We start from the raw sequence: 20,013 nt of genomic DNA, 5'->3' as shown, positions 1-20,013 counted from the left end.
GTTTGCAGTTGTACCTGTTCTGTTGGAGATGGCTGTCTCTGGGTCAGATTGCTAGCTCAATCCTGGTCTGCCAATGTCCCAGGACTGGATTTTCTCCGGTGGAGCTTGTTCGCTTTCTGTCCTAGCAGATGGTTCTGTCCCACTCTGGGTCTGGTGAAGATTGCTTCCTCTGGGTCGGGTTGCTTCTTAATGAAATAAAATCTATTCATACTCTTTTGTGCCTCTCTTTTACATAATTCTACACCATCCTTGACTTGTAATACTTATATTTTAATAGATTGTAAGTTGTAAATTATCACAGTATTTATCTTTTATATAAATGTTAGGAGATTTAACTCTGCAAATATCTTAAACTCCTTATTTGCTACTAATTAAGGGTTAATGTATATTTGTTGCCTTATATTATTACAGACCTATACGGCAGTTGGCACAGGAGCAGTTCTTCTTAATGTGTACCAGATGTTGCATGGGACATAAACCTCTGATGTTCTTCATTACTCTACTCTTTACCATTCTGGGGGTGAGACAATTTTAGTGGAACTGTCAATATATTTATTCTTAAAAATGAGAGATATTCAAAGATAAACTACAACTTTTATTTCATTTAGTTCATGTTCCATAGGAATAGATATGATATTACAAACATTAAGACTTTTTTTGGCAAATAAGTCATTAATGATCACAGTTTTAGTTTGTGTTTGTTAATATTTCAGAGTGTCACAACAGAAAGGGGGAAATATTCAGAAGAATACTTCACACTTTTGAGGCGTCTTCTCACTCATGCTTACAACTGCAGTGTTCTTGTACCCAATGCTGATGTTCTTCTTAGTGATGAAATTGACTGGCTCAAAAGGGTTAGGGTAAGATGAATAATATTCAGATTATTTTATTATTAAATTAACTTTAAAGGAAGGATATGTTAGCTTTTTGTAATTAAAGCAGAATGTGTTTGCTATGAAAATTAGGGAGGAATCGATGAGTTTTGGTCACCATTTTAGAAATTTCAGTTGAAGTGTGCCACAGTCATTCATTTTCTTGTGTCTGAGACAAGATGAACTACTGTGTTAGTATGAGTATGTTGCATAGCCCACACATCTACTGGTGGCTTTAAAGCAGAGAAAATGTCTGTTTGTGGATTTCTTGTTTCTGCACTTATTTCATTCAGTCTTCTATCCTATAGAATGTTAAAGTTGTTATTCAGGACATACTTTCTTCTATGCAAAACCTCACACTTTTGGACACTTCTGAATCCAAGAAAATTGATAACGAAGATTAACGATTTCAGAGGTTTTAAAACTTTGAGATTTTATTCTGCTTTGAAGACAAAAGTGAACAAACTAGACATGATCATATTCTCTTTAATTTCAACACTCAAAAGTAGGAAATAAGTATGAGCATTATGAAATACTATTTAAAATATCCAACAAAAATTTTACAAAGACAAACTGTTGTTTCTTGGAGTTGACTTACAGAAAACACATCTTATTTTGCTTAAATGAATTTGAAACTTGTTAGTTTGCTGTTTGATTATATCTATTTTGGTATTACTGGCCTGTTTGCGAATTACAGTGCTACCATTTAGGGCATATGTTGGTTCTTAGGTTTGATAGGGGTGTTTTTCTTTTAAGGCAAGATCTTACAACAATTCCCAGATGCTATTTAAACCTAATGTGTTACACTGATTACAAATTACACTGAATTTTTTATGTTACTGGTATTATTCTTAGTTTATTTTTATTCAGAATGTTAAATTTACCAAATTATATATTTTATATAATCTGTAGTTCAAAATTTTGTCATTAAAATAGGCATTATTCTATTAGTATGTAAAGCCTTAAAATGCTGAAAGTTAACTGAACCAGCATTATTTTGTTTGGTACTAGATAACCCATTTTCGTTATCTAGCCGCCCTGTTTATATTTTATAATATTAAAGGACAGTTGTGACCTCAAATTCTAATTGTTGCCATAGAAATTTCTCTTTCCCTGGGATTGTATAACTTCAAAATAACTATCTGTACAGAGAAATTATACATGCATTCTTAGAGCTTTTTTTTTAATTGTGACTTCCTGCCCCTTTGTTTATCCTCATAGGTTAGACTGGTATTATTTTTTTCTTTGGTAGGATTGTGTTAAAGACTCAGGTGAAGCAGGTGTTGAAGATCCGATCTTGGAAGGCCATCTTGGAGTAACAAAAGAGTTACTAGCCTTTCAAACTCCAGAGAAAAAATACCATATTGGTTGTGAAAAAGGAGGTACTAATCTTGTTAAAGTAAGTTCTAAATTCAACTGCTTTTGTGTGTGTTTGTATGAATAAGTGCAGGTGTGTGCATACTGGGGTAGATGTGTAGCCTTCCACCTTGTTTGAAATTGAGACTCCTTGTTATTCACCACCAAATACACCACATTAGATGACCTACAAGCTTCCTGGAGTTGTCCTCTTCTGCGTGTCCACGCTTTAGTAAATCTTGGATTGTAGATGCTTAATATTGCGCCCATTTTTACATGGGTTCTAGGGTTTTGAAATCAGATTATTTTTACCTACTAAACCATGTTCTTCAACTCCTTATTTTTAAATTGTAATTCTGAACTATTCACCAACATGAGGACACATATGCTTCTTTCTAGGATTCCAGAGGCTAAGGTAGGCAAGGTTCCGTGTCATCCAAAAGGATACACAAGTGAGTTCTTTATCCAAAGGAAGAAAAAGCAAACTGTTGAAACACTTCATATGTTACCATGTTTTTGATAAAACTCATTAATAGGCTATATCTTTGAAAATAATATTTTTTGTTAAGCTGAAGTTTAAGCCAGCTTTTATTATTTTTCTCTTATTAAAATATTTTTGCATGTTTTGATTTCCCTGCTTTCTGTTCACCCATGTTTGTTATTTCTCTTTCCCTTCCACTCCCCTTCTCTTCTCCCCCTCTTCCTCTTTTCTTCTCTCCTTCTCTTTTTCTCTTTAAAAAATTCTTGTAAAAAGCCTATCTTTTAAAAAACTTTATCTTAATAAAATCCTTAATTTTTAAAGTTTTGAATTACTTTGCAATTTTTTTTAATCTTTTATTCTTTGATAGTTTCATTCATGTATACAGTGTATTTACTCCAAACTTTCTTGTTCCACCCCCAAATGGACTATCATTATCATTTGGGTGCCTCTGTGTTCTCCTTTTCCAAAAATATGCTGTGATTTTTTTTTCATTTAATGACTATCTTCTGGGGACATATGGGAAACAGGGTTAGTGATGTCATGGATTTTATCACACACAGTTTTCAGTGACTCTTGGTTTGTTCTTTCCCAAGACCTTTGCTGCAAGAGATGATAATAAAAAGGGTGCTCATAACTGTTAATAAACATAATTATACAAAAGAATACAGATAGAATATAGGATCACTAAGCAGCTGTATAAGATTTGCTGTTTGCTACATCTGAATTCTTCCCAGGATTGTGTTGACAGTGAGAATTTCTTAAAATACTTGTTTTGTTTTTTTGGTTTTTGGTGATCTTTTTTGTGCTTTGTATAACTGGGATGTATTTTGTTGATATTTAAAATGAACTTAAAGTTAGTATATGATTCGTCACTTGTTTTGTCTAGAAAATTGGTATTCATTAATTACTTTGTTTTATTAATGTCTTGTTAGGATTTCTGAAACTGCTTTTTGAGTTAAGTAGTTAAATGTCAAATTACAAAAGTAATTTCTTATAAGAGATTTGTTTTTCTAAAAATATATTTATAATGTAATAAATATAAAATATAAAATAATGGACAATGTCTTTTTTTTAACTCCTTAGGAACTAATTGATGATTTCATCTTTCCTGCATCTAAAGCTTACCTCCAATATATGAGTAGTGGAGAACTGCCAGCCAAGCAAGCTGTTCCAGTCTGTGGTTCACCAACTACAGTTAATGCTGGGTTTGAACTACTCGTAGCCTTGGCTTTTGGCTGTGTAAGGAATCTTAATCAGATAGTAAACTGTTTGACTGAAATGTATTATTTAAGCACAACAAGAACAAGTAAGTAAAATGTAAAGTTTTTTTATTGTTTCTTAGTATTCCAGTGTTTAAAATTAAAATGTCTGCAAACAGAAAAATTACATTATTGAAAGTATCACAAGTGTTGTATGTAATTTAATAATAAAGTTTAACAATAAATGCCACAGATATAAATATTTTTACACAAGATATTGGAAAGAATTTCATACCCTACTATGGAGGTCATTTAATGTTTCTTGAGTTCTGAGAATAGGCTTATTTTTAAGGTTCAAAGAGAATATTTAGGTGACTTACTATGCTTTCCATGCCCTCAGAGTTCCATGAAGTGACTCTGAAGATTTTACAAGAGTTTTAAACTTAAAAGGAAAGTCAAGCTAAACTTAGAGCTGCATGCCAATAATCCTAAGACTGGGAAGAGTGGAGGAAAAGGATGAATTTGAGGCCAGCCACAGTGCTATCCACAGGAAGTTAAAGAAGGCCACTCGGCAGTATAGCAAGCTCTCTGTTTTGAATCATGTGGAATGGAGCATGGGGCTAGATAATTTTAATTATAATGAAAACATGAACTCATTTTAGTAGAAAAGCATGATAGTTTATTAAATTTGTTACATTATTTAACAGAAATATAAGACCTGAAATTCTGTCATAGATTCTGTTATACCTTTTGTTCTTATATTATTAAATAAATGCTGAAATTCTTTGTTGTGGTAAACTTATAATGAACTTGTAATGAAAAACTTATTTGTCAGAATTTGTTTTTTTCCTCTGATACTTGTTGACAGAGATTTCTGTCCTTCCTGGTCCCACAGCCGTTCAGTCCCATAAAACACACAGAGGTCTACATTAATTATAAACTGATTGACAAATTAGCTCAGGCTTTGTAATAACTAATTCTTACATTGTACAGTAACCCATAATTCTTTTCTGTGTTAGCCATACACCTTGGTACCTTTTTCAGTGAGGCATTCTCATTTACTTGCTCTGTGTCTGTTGACAACTGCAGACTGACTTTTCATCTTCCCAGAATTCTCCTGTTCTCATTGTCCCACCTCTATTTTCAGCCTGGTCACACCACCTGCCTGGCTACTGGCCAAACAGCATTTTATTAAACAAGTACAAGAAACAAATCTTTCTGGGTAAAACCATTGCTGCACAGAAAATGCTTTTTGCATTGCTAGTTTTCAAAGATACCAAAATGCATACAAAAACTGTTAACTTCCCATGTATTCCATATTCCTGTTTTAGTAATAGGGATATGCAAGTTGTACATATACTACATGTATACATACAGATAGCCACACGTGTGTGCGCACGCGCGCGCACACACACACACACACACCCATACATTATATCTGCTTAGGTTGATTTTTCCCACCCCATATAAGTAGAGATGTAGTAAATGCAATATTCTCAACTTTATTTTATAGTTAATATATTTAGCAGCATCTTGATGTCTGATTCTTGTTGGTTTGTTTTGTTGGTGTTTTTCTTGAGACAGGGTCTAAGTAGGCCTGGTACTTACTAATAGGCCATGTTGACCTTGAACTCATAGAGCTCAATATGCCTCTGCCCAGGTATTGAAATTAAAGGTGTGCATAAGCTCAGCTAGAGGTCTGATTATAACTATTAATGGTATGAATTTCAATTTAATATATTTTAATTTTTGTAATTTACAGATTTTTGATGATTTTTAAATTGCTTTTGGATTTTTGCTAAGTATTGGACATATAAAATAATAGTTCTCACAGTAATTTCAGTTTTACTATCTACTTCCCTTGTTATAAAGCTAGATCTAAACCAGTGGTTCTCAACCTGTGGGTCAGGACCCCATTATGGATCAAATGCTCCTTTTCCAGAGGTTTCATAAAACTGCCAGAAAACACAGATACTTAAAATTCACAAGCATAGCAAAATCACACTATGACACAGCAATGAAATAGTTGAGGCAGTTACCACTGAACTAAATAAAGGGTATCAGCATTGGGAATGTTTAGGGCCACTACTCCAGAGAGCAAAATAAATTTTTCACTTTATTATGAGGAACAGTAAATATTTATGTGGAAGAACCTTTTTTTTTATGAGTAGAACTGTGGCTTGAAGGTAAGTGATTTTATATTTAAAACTAAGACGTTTGGACTGTTTCTGTATAGTTCTGTTCATACTAAATTGACCATACTAAGGTTGGTTTGGGGTGTGTTTTGTTTGGTTTCGGTTTGGTTTGTTTGGTCTGTTTTTGTTTGGTATTTTGAGACAGAGTTTCTTTGTAGCTTTTGAGGCTATTTTGGAACTAAATTTGTAGAGTAGGCTGGCCTCAAACTCACAAAGATCCACCTGCCTCTGCCTCCTGAGTGCTGGGATTAAAGGTGTGCACCAAAACCATTCTGTGAGCATACTAATTTTTAAAAGTACAAACTATTTTTAATGTTTATTCTTTAAATTATTGTCTTACTAAATTACAGAAATTTAGTATATAGTCCTAATTAGTGTTATGCAGTATAAATTTATTATATAACACTAAATTATTAAAATATTAAATAATATGCAATCCTATCTTATACTAATATTTCTAAGAAATATAGAAGTAATGTCAATAAAATTATGAAATCAGTTTGACTCATTGCTAAAGGAAAATTTTAGTATTCCAAATCTTGTGCTTTAAAATAAAAAGTTCCTAATAGTAATTTCTTAGCCTAAAAGAGTTGTAAATTAGAAGCATCACTTTCTTGCTGTAAACATTTTATTTTCTTCTCTCAGCTTGTGAAGCACTTACTGAGTGGGAATATCTACCACCTGTTGGACCGCGCCCACCAAAAGGATTTGTGGGACTCAAAAATGCTGGTGCTACTTGTTATATGAACTCAGTGATCCAGCAACTATACATGATTCCTCTTATCAGGAATAGTATTCTTTCAATTGAAAACATAGGGAGTAATATAAATGATGATACATTCAAGGATGAAAAGCAGGACAGTAAGGTAAGTTTCAGTCACTTTTTGTATTATTTTTCCAAATCCTAAAACCAGGTATTCCCAGTTCTCTCTCAGGTTGTTATACTTTTAATAGTATCCTCTACTGTCTTTGATGCTGGTGGTAGAATAATGTCTGATTTGGTGCGTCTAGGGTATTATAATACCCCATTATATACTACAGATTGGAAAGTACAATAGAAAATTTTACTTGTTTTATGTTCTTCCCTCAAACAAATACAGTTGATGTATTCCTGTTTTCTGTGATGTCTTAAGTATAATTAGTTTTTAACTATTTTCGGCAATTATCCTTACTGTGTACCCAATCTATTGTAAAGCTTTCCTGCTATTTTTTTTTATAAACTATCCTTTTTCATAGCGTTCCCTTAGTGTTTTAATCAAATCTTAGTTCCTTTTGATGGAACAGAGCTGTTTCTTCAGCAATACTATATAATTCACTGATAACATTAACAAACATTAGCAGATAATCAGTACCTTGTTGCATGATTATTAAAAACGCAGAAACAGAAATTGGGGTTCAACCTGAAGGTCAGAAAAGCAGAACAACCAGCCAACTGGCTCTTACCTTTACCTCAGTCTGAAATGGCAATCCTGCCTCCAAGAATCCTCAAAATACTGTGAGAGCTGGTGTATAAGCATGATCGGTGCAGCTATTTTACTCTCTAAACTTTATTAAAATACAAATGAAATATTACACAGTACCCACTGAATGTACTCAAATGAAGCAAAAGTGGACAGAAGTTAAGTTATAATAAAAATATTTATAACTAGCATGATTCTGTTTACGCTTTTATTAAAATATAATTATCATTTCCTATTTTCTCCCACCACCACCTTTCTTTGATGAAGGTATAAGGAAAAATATTTAGAACTCAATTTTGAGATACACTGGCTTATTAATGTGTCAGTAGTAAATTCTTTATTAAGATCCATGATCTAATTAGCACCAAGTAGTTAAGCTGGGTTTCCAGTACCAGGCATGATTTGCCTCCTGTTAATTGGTTAAGTCCAAGTGGAGAGCTATGGCTTACACCTGTTGTCAGTGCTGATATTTCACCTTTACGGGTGTCTAGTCACACTGGTTTTTGTTGTGGTTCATAGTCAAAACAGCTCGATTTGATTGTTTCCCTTCCTTTCTATGAAAACTAGTGTACTTATCAATTAGGCTTCCAGGCCCAATCCAGGTTGGACCCTCCATATGTTTTCTTATGCAATAAAGACATACACTCAAACTCTGGGAGACAACCAAGGGAAACAGCAGTAGCCCAAATTGTTTTTGAGAGTCTCTTGAGCATCCTGGACAACTCAAAAGGGATTGTCTCATGACTTTCTGGGATTTTGCTAGTATATATAGCTCTTGTGAAGAGCATTGCCAGGTCAAATTGAGCATAACTTAACATAAACTATACACACACTTATTAAAAATATTCTTACAGCTTTTACTTTTTCTGGTTTCTGCATTACTTGCAGTAACTTACTCACATCTGACAATTTGCAGCAAGGAACCCCAGTTGAGAGAATGTGTAGCCTTTGTCTTTTTGAGTCTAGGTTAAGTCAATCAATATGATGTCTATCTGCTGATTACATTTTAGGTTTTCGTACAGCTGAATAGTATTTTATAGTATACGTCTCATATTTTAATTAGCTATTTGTTGGTTAAATGTTGTTTCCATTTTCTGGCTATCATCAGGAGAGTAGAAATTAATGGAGCAGGGTATTGTTCTTTGGGCATTTGGCACAGAAAACTGGATTGCATGTTAAATTTATTTTTAACTTTTTGAGGTTTCTCCATACTGATTTCCAGAGTGGCTGGACCAATTTGTAAGCCTGCCAACAATAAAGGAATATGCCCCCTTTTCTACATCTTGTTCATCTTTAATTTTTGATCATTTTGTTGATTTTTGCCATTCTGACTGATGTCAGATGAAGTTTCAACATTGTTAGGATTCCGTATTTCCATAATTCCTAAGACTATTGAATGGTTGTAATTTTTTTGTTTGTCAGTTGCTTGGTTTGTCTGTTTTTAGATACTTCTTACCCATTTTTTGTGTCTTTTGGGATTCTACTCATATGCATAGCCCATATCTGTATCATTTGTTTCCTTGACTTTTTTGAGGGATGCCTGTATATATTTGAATATTCTGTATCAGATGTACAGCTGGCAAAGTTTCCCATTCTGTGGGTTCCTTTTTACCATTTTTTGTTGTTGTCTTGATTGTTTTTTTAGCTGTGTAGAAGCTTTTTTTCATTTTATGAAGTCCCACTTGTCAATTATTGGCCTTAATTCTTGGAAAATCATAAGCAGAAAATCAAATCATTTCTTTATCTATATATGTAAGGTATTACCAGTGTTTCCGTTCAGTGTTAACAGGTTTCAAGGTAAAATTAGGTCCATGTGGAGTTATTTTTGTGCAGGATGATAGGTGTACAGGCCTGATTTTATGATTCTTCATGGGGACATCCCGATTTTTAAGCACTTTTTTTTCTTCACTGTGTGTTTTTACATCTTTGTCAGAGATTAAATTGATGGAGTTATGTATATTCATTTGACTCTTGCTTGCTTATATGCCATCGTATCTGTTTTATGCCAGTACCATTTGTTTTTATTTCTGTAGAGAGGTAATAAATCTTAAAATCTGGAATTGACAATCTCTAGCCTTGTTCTTTCTACTCAGATTTTTTTTTCTATCTGAGTCCATTTATGTTTCCAAATGGGTGCTCTGTCACATGATTTTAGGATAGGTTTTTGTTTTGTGTTTTGGTGTTTGTTTTGATTTTTGTTCTATTAAACTTTTATTTTGTGTATTTGAGTTTTTCCTGCATGTATGTGTGTGTACATACATATAATCTCTGTGTGTGTGTGTGTGTGTGTGCGCGCGCGCGCGCGCGTGCATGCGTGTGTGCGTGCGTGCCACATGAATGTACCACAGTGCCTGCAAAAACGATAAGAGTATATTAGATTCTCTGAACTTCAGTGATAGACTATTATTATCCGCCCTTTGGGTACTGAGAACCAAACCTGTGTCTTCTGCAGAAGAAAAAGCATGGTTATTTTACCTAATAAGAGACCTGTGTATGTTTTCTCTTTTGGATTTGGGTTATACATGGCCATTTGAACTTCGAGATTCTAGTAGATCATGCTACTTCTAGATTGTTGATTCAGTGCTGATAAAGATATCTAATTATGCTAACTACAAGTAAATGATACAAACAATATATAAAAATTGAAATTAAATGTTTCACTTTTGTGATTTGTTATGTTGTGTTTCATGTTGTCTGTACTACCATATATTGCCTGCTTGTATGCTTTCTTCTCTACCAAGATTATGAATACTCCTTTATATTATGAACTTTAGGTGCAGGACAAAGCATATAAAAAGATGCTTAGTTTTCCAATAAACAGCTAAGTTGTATAACCACTGAATTCTGCCCACATAACTACAAAGGGACTATATCATTTAGAACAATTGTGGTGGGTTCCTCTTAAATATTCTAATATTAGGTGTTAGTAGTTCTCATGTCATAGAAATATAAAGCACAGATAAAGTATTGCTTCCTTAAGATGATACTGAATACTATAGATTTTATAATCTGCGCTTGTTCATTTGTTTCCTTTCTAGTCTAATTGACTAAAATTTAGACTGTTAATCAATGTTATTATTTTTTTAGTAACTCTGTGTGTTCTGGTGGGGTGGATTGCTATGCATGCACATGCAGAAGCCAGACGATGAAAAGTTTCTTCCTCTATCTCACTTTACGTTGCTCCCTTAAGTCAGGAATTTTCACTAAGTAGAAATTTTATTAGTTCTGCTATTTAAAATAACAAGAGAGTTGTCATGGTCTGGTCTACCTTTCTCTGCCTCCTAGTGCTGGGATTACAAGGCATATCCAGCTATATTCACTTTGTACTGGTAACATCAAGTTATCTTACCCACTATACCATTTCCCCAATTGTATTTTATTACATCTAAAATGGTTCATAACAGCCCACCTGGAAATAAATAATCGTATAAATTGAAATGTGTTTTACAAACAGGAAATTCAATGTAATGTTAAGACACTACTAATGTATTCCCTACGTAGTTTCTATTTAAACTTATTTTGTTGTATTTGAAAATGTAGGTTAGCTCATTATTATTTTGTGTTTTTGCTAATCCCTAGAGTCATGTTGATCCCAGAGATATATTTGGATATCCTCATCAGTTTGAAGACAAACCCACATTAAGTAAAGTAGAAGATAGAAAAGAGTACAACATTGGTGTTTTAAAACACCTTCAGATAATCTTTGGACATTTAGCTTCTTCTCAACTACAATACTATGTGCCCAGAGGATTCTGGCAACAATTCAGGTAAATTATGTGTGAATTTTATTTATGTTTTTATATAATTTAGTTATGCTTTTAAAGATAAAGATTGGGATATTTGTTGTAATGTTTAAATAATGGTAGTTTTCCAGATGTCATTTTTACTCTGTTTTTTTCTTATTCTATTGTCACGAATAGTAAGTATAAAAATTGAGATAACAAATAATCCCTATTCTTCAAACTATAGAACTCTTGTACTTTTGTCTTATCTTGCTTTTATTTTCTAATTCATAAAATGAAATTTATAGTTTATAGTTATTTGAAACCAATACTTTTCAACTAAAGCAAATATCAAGCTTATTTCATCATCAGTCTCTGTGTTTGTAAGATTATGGATGAGAATTTCCTTTTTGGTGTGTTTTCTTGTTTGTCTTTGGTTTGTTTACTTTTTAGACAAGAATTTGTCTGGCGCACACTAACATTCAATACTGCAACCATGCCAAGTTTTCAAATTTTTCTTTTTGGTTTACTGAGACAGTTTCTCTGTGTAGCTTTGGAGCCTGTCCTTGAACCAGCTCTGTAAATCAAACTGGCATTGAACTCGGAGAGATCTGCCTACCTCTGCATTCCACGTTCTGGAATTAAAGGCGAGAACCACCAACGCCTTTAAGCATGATTGTCATCCATCATTGTATGTAAATAAAATGTTTTTACTATCAGTAAACATTTCACTACTCATTATTTTGTTTATTTTTTTTTCCATATGAATTTTAAGAAGCATACTTTCGGGTTCATTACATATAAGTGCTGTTTTTCATTTTTAATATTTTTTGAGTTTAGGATTTGTTCTTTGCCCTTTTTTTGAAGTGTTTTTAATTTTGACATTAGTTCCCTCACTTTTTATGTGTAAGTTACATTACATTTCTTTTTCCTTTTTAGGAAAAGAGCTCTAATATTTAAGAAGTATCTTAATTTGGGTTTCTATTGCTTTGATAAAACACCATAAACAATTTGAGGAGGAAAACTTTGCTTCTTATAACTCTCGATCATATTCCAGTGCTGAGGAGTCTGGGCAGTAACATGAATGCAAGAATCTGAAATATGTCTTGCTCTTCATGCGTTCCTATGTCTTGCTCTTCATGTGTTCCTCATATACCGATGCAGCCATCCCAGAGGTGGCACCAAATATATAGAGTCAGTCATCAATTAAGAAAATGCTCCATAGGCTAGTCTCGTAGGATCTTTTTCTCAGTTGAAGTTCCTCTTCTAAAATAAACCAGCTTGGGTCAAGCTGACCACAAAACTAGCCAGAACAATAAGAATGTAAAGTTCTTTTATCCAGGCACTTCACTGTCTATTTAAAGATTATTTGGAACAGGGCTCTTCTAACTTGTGACCACTTATTTCTGTTCTACTTACTGCAAGTTCTTTTAATGTGTCATTTTATTTTTCCTTTACAGTTGGATATTTATAGTACAATGACTCAATTTGTGTGTTTCAGTATAAATTTAATTCCATTCAGATGAACCGCTACTGTAGTCAGTCGTCGCTCATTTGTTCCCGGCTGCCCAGAACACAAAATAATCAATCATTCAGAAACTATATTATTTGTAATAGTGTTTGGCCAATAGCTTAAGCATATTTCTGGGTAATTCTTACATCTTAAATTAACCCATTTTTATTACAACCCATGTATCTGCCATGTGGCTGTGGCTTACCTTCAGGGTTCCAGCATATCTGTCCCTGGTGGCAACTGCATGGCATCTCTTTGACTCTCTTTCTTTCTCCTAGCATTCAGTTTAGTTTTTCTGTATAGCTCTATTCTGCCAAGCCACTGGCCAAACACCTTTATTAACCAATAAAAGCAACATATTTACAAGACTTCCCACCCACATCATGCTGTTGTAGATCATAATGATATTTATATGCAATACCACATTGTTTGATTCTGTACTTTAAGCTATGCTTTGTTCTTACCTGTTTCTGCTATTTCTTTTTGCTATTTTATCCCCAGATGTGCCAAAAGGTTTACTTTTCTAGGCACTATTTCTAATTTTGTTCTTCCATATTACTCCAATTTTCAGATTTCTCCAAAAGTACTCTACCACTAAGTTATGTATTATTTGCATGATAACAGTAGTATCCCACTGAATAATTGTACATATTACAACTGAGGAAGAAAACAAAACATATATATTTCTATAAAACTATGGATTGCCTTTTATAATAATATGTATTAAAATGTATTAAAATATAAGATATTTTTAATTGAGTAAAATATATTTGTGGCCTCCCACATACCTTTTTATGATATTGATACTAGCAGTGCCATAACTATCCATTCATACTATTCATATTCTAGACATACAATATGTTTTAGTGTGCTTTTGTATCAAAATTCAAATGATAAAAGTATTATAATAGTATTATTTTTAAAGATTTTATTTTGATTTTATGTATATTAGTGTTTTGCCTCCCATGTGTGCTGGTGCCTATGTAGGCCAGAAGATAGAATCAGTTCCTCAGAACTGGATGTTACAGGTGGTTATAAACCACCATGTTGTTGCTAGCATCCAAACCCAGATCTTCTGCAAAGGCATCAGGTTCCTCTTTTATTGTTTTGGATTTTAATATAAATTAAAGCATTTTCCCCTTTACTTTCCTTCCTTTCAACGCCCCTATACCTCTCCCACCTTTGAAATTCGTGACCACATTTTCTATGTTACTGCCTATGTTTGTTTTCAAAATTTGCCATTTGGTAGTCAACAACAGATGTTGTTGTTCTTCTCTGAGACTATTTCTCATACCTGAGAGCAATCCTTAGTTGCTTTTTGCTGCTTTGTGTAGACTTGAGACCTTATGGGCTGTCTAGTTTGGCATGTTAATTGGTGTCTTTGTTCAGTTCATATTTTGACATTCTCATTGATAAGACTTCATGGATGTGGTTTCTGATATTACTAGGAGGCAAATTCTCTTATCAAACTTTCTGATCTTTTGGTTCTTGAAAATTCGTTGCAAAAGGTAGTAACTTTTTTCTGCAGTGCTCCCTGAACCATTTCTGCAACTGTTTTGTAGGTGTATCTGTAAATGGAGACTGCTTGTTGGTTTCCTGGCTGCCCAGACCCAAATAATCACACAGAAACTATATTAATTAAATTAAAACACTCTTTGGCCAATAGCTTAGGCATATTTCTAGCTAGCTCATATATCTTAAATTAGCCCATTTCTATTAATCTGTGTATCACCACAAGACTGTGATTTACCAGTACAGTTCTGGAGTCTTTCTCCTTTGGCAATGACGTGGCATCTCTTTGACTCTGCCTACTCTCTTCTTTATATCTTTTCCAGCTTGGCTATATTCTGCCCTGCCATATGCCAAAGCAGCTTCTTTATTAGCCAATAGTAATGAAAGACATAATCACAGCGTATAGAAGGGGAATGCCACATCATGTATCCCATGGGACTGGACTTCACAATTCTATACTTTGAATGCTTTTTGTTTTCTTTTTTAATTAAAAAGAAAAACAAAACTATCTTTTTTTCATTTCACATACCAATCCCAGTTCTCTTTCCCTCTCCTCCTCCCATCCTTCCACCCTACCCCCATTCCACCCCCATCTGCTCCTCAAAGAGGGTAAACACATTGCTCTGAGGAAGGAGCAAAGCCCTCCCTGTTATATCTAGGTTGAGCAAGGTCTCCTAGTCAATACATAAAGTAGAGAGAAATCCTAATGCCAGTAGCCTGGCAGTCTGTCTCAGTCATTCAACTATCACCCACATTCGGAGGGTCTAGTTTAGTCCTATGCTAGTTCCTTCCCTATCTGGCCAGAGTTGGTGAGCTCCTATTAAGTCAGGTACACTGTTTCAGTGGGTGTCCCCATCATGGTCTTGACCTCTTTGCTCATATTCTTACTCCTCCTCCTACTCTTCAACTGGAATTTGGGAGCTCAGAGCAGTACTGCACTGTGGTGCTCTGCCTATGCTTCCGTCAGTTGATGAATGAAGGTTCTATGGTTACATTTAAGATAGTCATCAATCTGGCTACAGGGCAAAGCCAGTTCATTCACCTTTCCACCATTGATTCGGGTCATCCTTGTGGATCCTAGGAATTTCTCTAGTGCCAGGTTTCTTGCTAGCCCCATAGTGGCTCCCTAAATCAAGATACCTCCTTTCTTGCTCTCCTTCTCTGTCCTTCCCCCATCTTGATTATCCCATTTCCTTGAGTTCTCCCCTCCCCTTCTCCATTCCTCCTGTTTTGCCTTTCCTTCTCCTCCCACCCCTATTCTTCCAATTTTCTCAGGAGATTTGTCTATTTCCCTTTTTCCAAGGGAATCTATATATGTTTCTCTTAGGGTTCATCTTGTCTCTTAGCTTCTCTGGGAACGATATATATGCTCATTATCCTTTGCTTTACAGTTAGTATCCCTTATGAGTGAGTACTACCATGATCATCTTCCTGGGTCTGGGTTAACTCACTCAGGATGGAATGTTGCTTCTACCATTACGTAGGGATCTCTGTTGTAAAGAGAAATTTTCTTGATGAGGAGTGAAGACTACATTTTTTGTGAGTATAAACACAAATGATTATAGATTGTTGCTAAGTATTTTGTGCTAAACTAGAGATTTTAGATTCTCTTATAACCGTGATTTGATTAGCACTGAATAAGCTATATTTCCAACACTGGACATGGTTTCTCTCTTCTGGTCTTAAGTACAATTAGGAGAGTTTTTTATTACCACCAAGTTGTGTAACACTACTGCACCATAGGGTTACCATGTCATATTTCTCCTTAATGTTGTTCATAGCCATCATTATCTTTGTGTAGGATTTTGTAAGCTTTGTGGGCTTTTTGGCTCATAAAAGCTGGTCCTCAAAGAGAGATCATTCAGGTCAGTTACAGCACTGGGTCCTGTTTTTGAGGTGCATGGAGTCTACAACAGTAGAGACTTAGTTACTACTTATGGAAGTAACCAAAGGCAGTAGCAATACATTGTATGCTTGGGAGAGTCTTTTGGGCAGCTCTAGCCGATAACTCAAAAGAGGGCTTCTTGTGCCGGGTATTGTGGTTTTGTCTTTTGATACAGGGTTATGTTGTCCTAGAACTCAAGAATGATCTTCCTTTCCATGATTTCCAAGTGCTGGGGTTAAAAGTATATTTCACCATCACCCACTGAAGGTGTAGTACTTACTATAAGCAATCTTAGAAGTGTACAGAATTTGTTCATGAGCTTGATTAGTGACTTTAAAGATAAACATGTATATTAAATCAAATGTATTCTTTAAATAATCTAGTTATCTCTGTTTATATATTTCTTAAAGCATTTGATTCCTGGTCACTTTAAAAGACTGATAACAGACTTCCACAGGTTTTTTCATAAGTATATGAAAAGGTCGATATGCCCTTCTCTCCCTCCCCTTTATTTTTATTATGTAAATGAGTGGTTTGCCTTAAAATATGTTTATGAACCACATGCCTGCATTGCCAACAGAAGCCTACAAAGGGTTGATTCCCTGGGATTGGAGTTAAAGGTTTTTGTTGAAATATCAAGTAATTCCTCATATTGAACCTCTGCCAAACAGCCAGTACTTTTGTTTGTGTATCTATATATTGGCATACTTCCATTTAATTTGAGGGGAAAAAGAAAAAAGAAATCTCAGGAAAAGCTTTTTTAAAAGCTTAAATACTCATGTTTTCCATTTTTCAGACTTCTTTCAAAGTTAGTAAGACATTCCAACAGTGAAAATTTGTAAAGAACCAATAATAAATACAATGGGAGACCCAGAAATTAATGTGTGCTATTAAGCTTGTTGGATTTTGACACCCCCCAAAAAATGATACATAAAATTTTCGAAAGCTCATACCGTTCCCGATTAGCTTTCTCTATCTCATGGTTGTTCAGTCAAGATATAAACTCTGGGGTTTCAACACCGTGCCTGTCTTCCATTGCCATTCTTCCTCCATGGTAGTCATGGATTCTAACCTCTGGACCCACCTCCTTTCTGTCTCTTATTAGAAAAGAACAGACTTTTAAAACATAATAACCCCACATTGCAAAAATAAAACATAAGATGAAGTAAATACTATTGTATCAAAGTTTGACATAACTCAACAAAAGAAAAGAGGCTCCAAGAGCGGGCAAAATAGTCAGATACCCACTCATTCTCATAGTCAGGAGTCTCATAAAAATATTAAGCTAAAAGATGGGCATGGTGGCACACGCCTGTAGTTCCAACCCTCAGGACACAGTGGCAGTCAGATCTCTGCAAGATTGAGGCCAGCCTGATCTACAAAGCAAGTTCCAGAACAGCCAGAACTATTATACAGAGAAACCCTGTCTCAAAGAAACAGCTGTATAATGTACACACATAAGATGTTGTGCAGACCCATGTAGTCTGTTGAAATTCTACACTAAAACATTTGGTCCTGGGGCTTCAGGAGGAGGGTGACTTTTCATGATGGCTCTATTTGCTTAGAGGTTTTAGGTCTCTTTACATTGTTCATCTGATCTTGATTTAAATTTAGTAAGTAGTGTCTATCTAGAAAATTCATGTTTCTTTTAAAATTTTCAATTTGGTGGAGTACATGTTTTTAAATGTATGTCCTTAAAATTTTCTGGATTTCTTCAGTATCTGTTGTTACGTCTCCCTTTCCATCTCTAATTTTGTAAATTTGGATATTTTTCTGTAAGCGTTTATATATTTTCCTGATTTTTCTCAAAGAACCAGTTCTTTATTCAGTTGATTCTTTGTATTTTCTGTTTAAATTTTACTGATTTCAACCCTCAGATTAATTATTTTTTTTGCTGTCTATTCTTTGGTATGATTGGTTATTTTTGTTCTGGAACTTTCAGGTGTGTTTCTAAGTTTCTAGATCTTTCAAGTTTTTTATTTTGAATTTTCTTAGAACCAGTTTCATATATCCCATAAGTTTAGGTATGCTGTATATTCATTTTAATTCTATTCTAGTAATTAAATTTTTTTATTGATATTTATTGAGCTCTACATTTTTCTCTGCTCCCCTCCATCTTCAACCCTCCCCCAAGGTCCCCATGCTCCAATTTACTCAGGAGATCTTGTCCTTTTTTACTTTCTACTTCCCATGTAGATTAGATATATGTAAGTCTCTCTTAGTATCCTCATTGTTGTCTAAGTTCTCTGGGTTGTAGTTTGTAGGCTGACTTTCTCTTTTTTATGTTTAAAAACCACCTATGAGTGAGTACATGTAATAATTGTCTTTCTGTGTCTGGATTACCTCACTCAAAATAATGTTTTCTAGCTCCATCAATTTTCCTGCAAAATTCAAGATGTTGTTATTTTTTTCTACTATGTAGTACCCCATTGTGTAACTGTGCCACATTTTCCTTATCCATTCTTCAGTCGAGTGGCATTTAGGTTGTTTCCAGGTTCTGGCTATGACAAACAAAGCTGCTATGAACATAGTTAGGCACATGTTCTTGTGGCACGATTGAGCATCCTTTGGATATATACCCAAAAGTGGTGTTGCTGGGTCTTGAGGAAGATTGTTTCCTAATTTTCTGAGAAATCGCCACACTGATATCCAAAGGGGTTGTACCAGCTTGCATTCCTCCCAGCAATGAATATGTGGGTGGTGGGGGGACAGTCTGTAGTTGGTGTTTTGTTGAAGGTCTAGGGATGAGTCTCAGGGATTGAGTCTCGGAGAACAGACAGGAAAAAATATATGTGGAAATAGTTTTTCATACATATTCTGATCATGGTTTCCCTTCTTCCAGATATTACCTATCCATCCAAGTCCATGCCTCCTCTTTCTCTTTAAAAATCAAATAGGCAAATTAAAAGGGGGTAAAGTTATTTTTTAAATTCTATTGAATTTGTTTTCTATTGGCTGTCTGCTGCTGGGCATGGAGTCTCCCTTAAGTGTGGTTTGTATACTCCACATAGGGGATATTTTTTCCTTTACAAGCAGTTGTCAGTTGGAGATTGGTTCTGGGTTAAGGGATCATGTCCACTTTCTCTCATGAGCCCTGGGACTGATCTGACTTGAGTCCCTCTCTGTGAGTTCATATGTGCATCAGTAATGTTTATGTTATGTCTTGAACATTGTTTCCTTTGTGACATTCATATCCTCTATAAGGCCCACTATAGGAGATAGGTCTGGTGGCTAAGAACTTAAGACTGTGTAAGTTATAGGCCAAGGTGAAAACTAAATCCTACTGTTCTAACTGATGTAGTAGTAAAATAACCACTAATGGCATTTTGATGTTCTCACAGATCAGTGTTTTACTCAGCTATCATCAGAGAAGCTCTTAGAATCTTTATATCCCCTCTCCTGAATTCTATGAGACCTGAGGGAGGGGATTTGATGAAGATATCCCATTTGGAACCGAGTATTCCAGTGTCTCTTTAATCTCTGCACATTCTCCACATGTGGATCTTTGTTAGTTCCCATCTGCTACAGGAACAAAACTTCTTTGGTTATAACTCATTAGCTTTGGTAGAAAACCACATGTCAACTCCTAGGCCATCTCTCTAGCCTTATACCCAATTTCTGTTGTAATTGGTTGAATGCAGTATCATGACTACTTAAGTGCAGTATGCACTTGGTTTCTTTTGTCTCTTCTATAGGTATAGAGTTTCAGCTTATATTTTGTTTTTAATTATTTCTTTCAGCTTACATTGTTATTTTTATTTGTTTTACAGAAATTAAATGCATCTGGTACTTTCTTGTATTGATTAACCTATGTATTT

General features: G+C 34.6%; 1 protein-coding gene across 1 annotated transcript in view; it reads left to right on the top strand.

Annotated features, from left to right (window-relative positions):
* Positions 1–411: 411 nt before the first annotated feature.
* LOC121437308 (probable ubiquitin carboxyl-terminal hydrolase FAF-Y) overlaps positions 412–20,013 on the top strand; it is a gene marked incomplete at its 5' end in the record, with an annotated part of 46,240 nt that continues 26,638 nt past the window's right edge. The window contains 6 exons of the mRNA XM_041637170.1: positions 412–520; positions 714–860; positions 2,125–2,271; positions 3,793–4,015; positions 6,749–6,969; positions 11,143–11,330. Of these exons, the coding sequence (XP_041493104.1) occupies positions 412–520; positions 714–860; positions 2,125–2,271; positions 3,793–4,015; positions 6,749–6,969; positions 11,143–11,330 (1,035 nt within the window). The remainder of the gene's footprint in view (positions 521–713; positions 861–2,124; positions 2,272–3,792; positions 4,016–6,748; positions 6,970–11,142; positions 11,331–20,013) is intronic.

This window comes from Microtus oregoni, unplaced genomic scaffold (genome assembly GCF_018167655.1).
Source record: "Microtus oregoni isolate MIOR12 unplaced genomic scaffold, Mior012 000051F_ref0000332, whole genome shotgun sequence".
Taxonomy (NCBI): domain Eukaryota; kingdom Metazoa; phylum Chordata; class Mammalia; order Rodentia; family Cricetidae; genus Microtus; species Microtus oregoni.
Note: the sequence above shows the minus strand (reverse complement) of the source record. Positions and strands in the feature narration are given on the sequence as shown.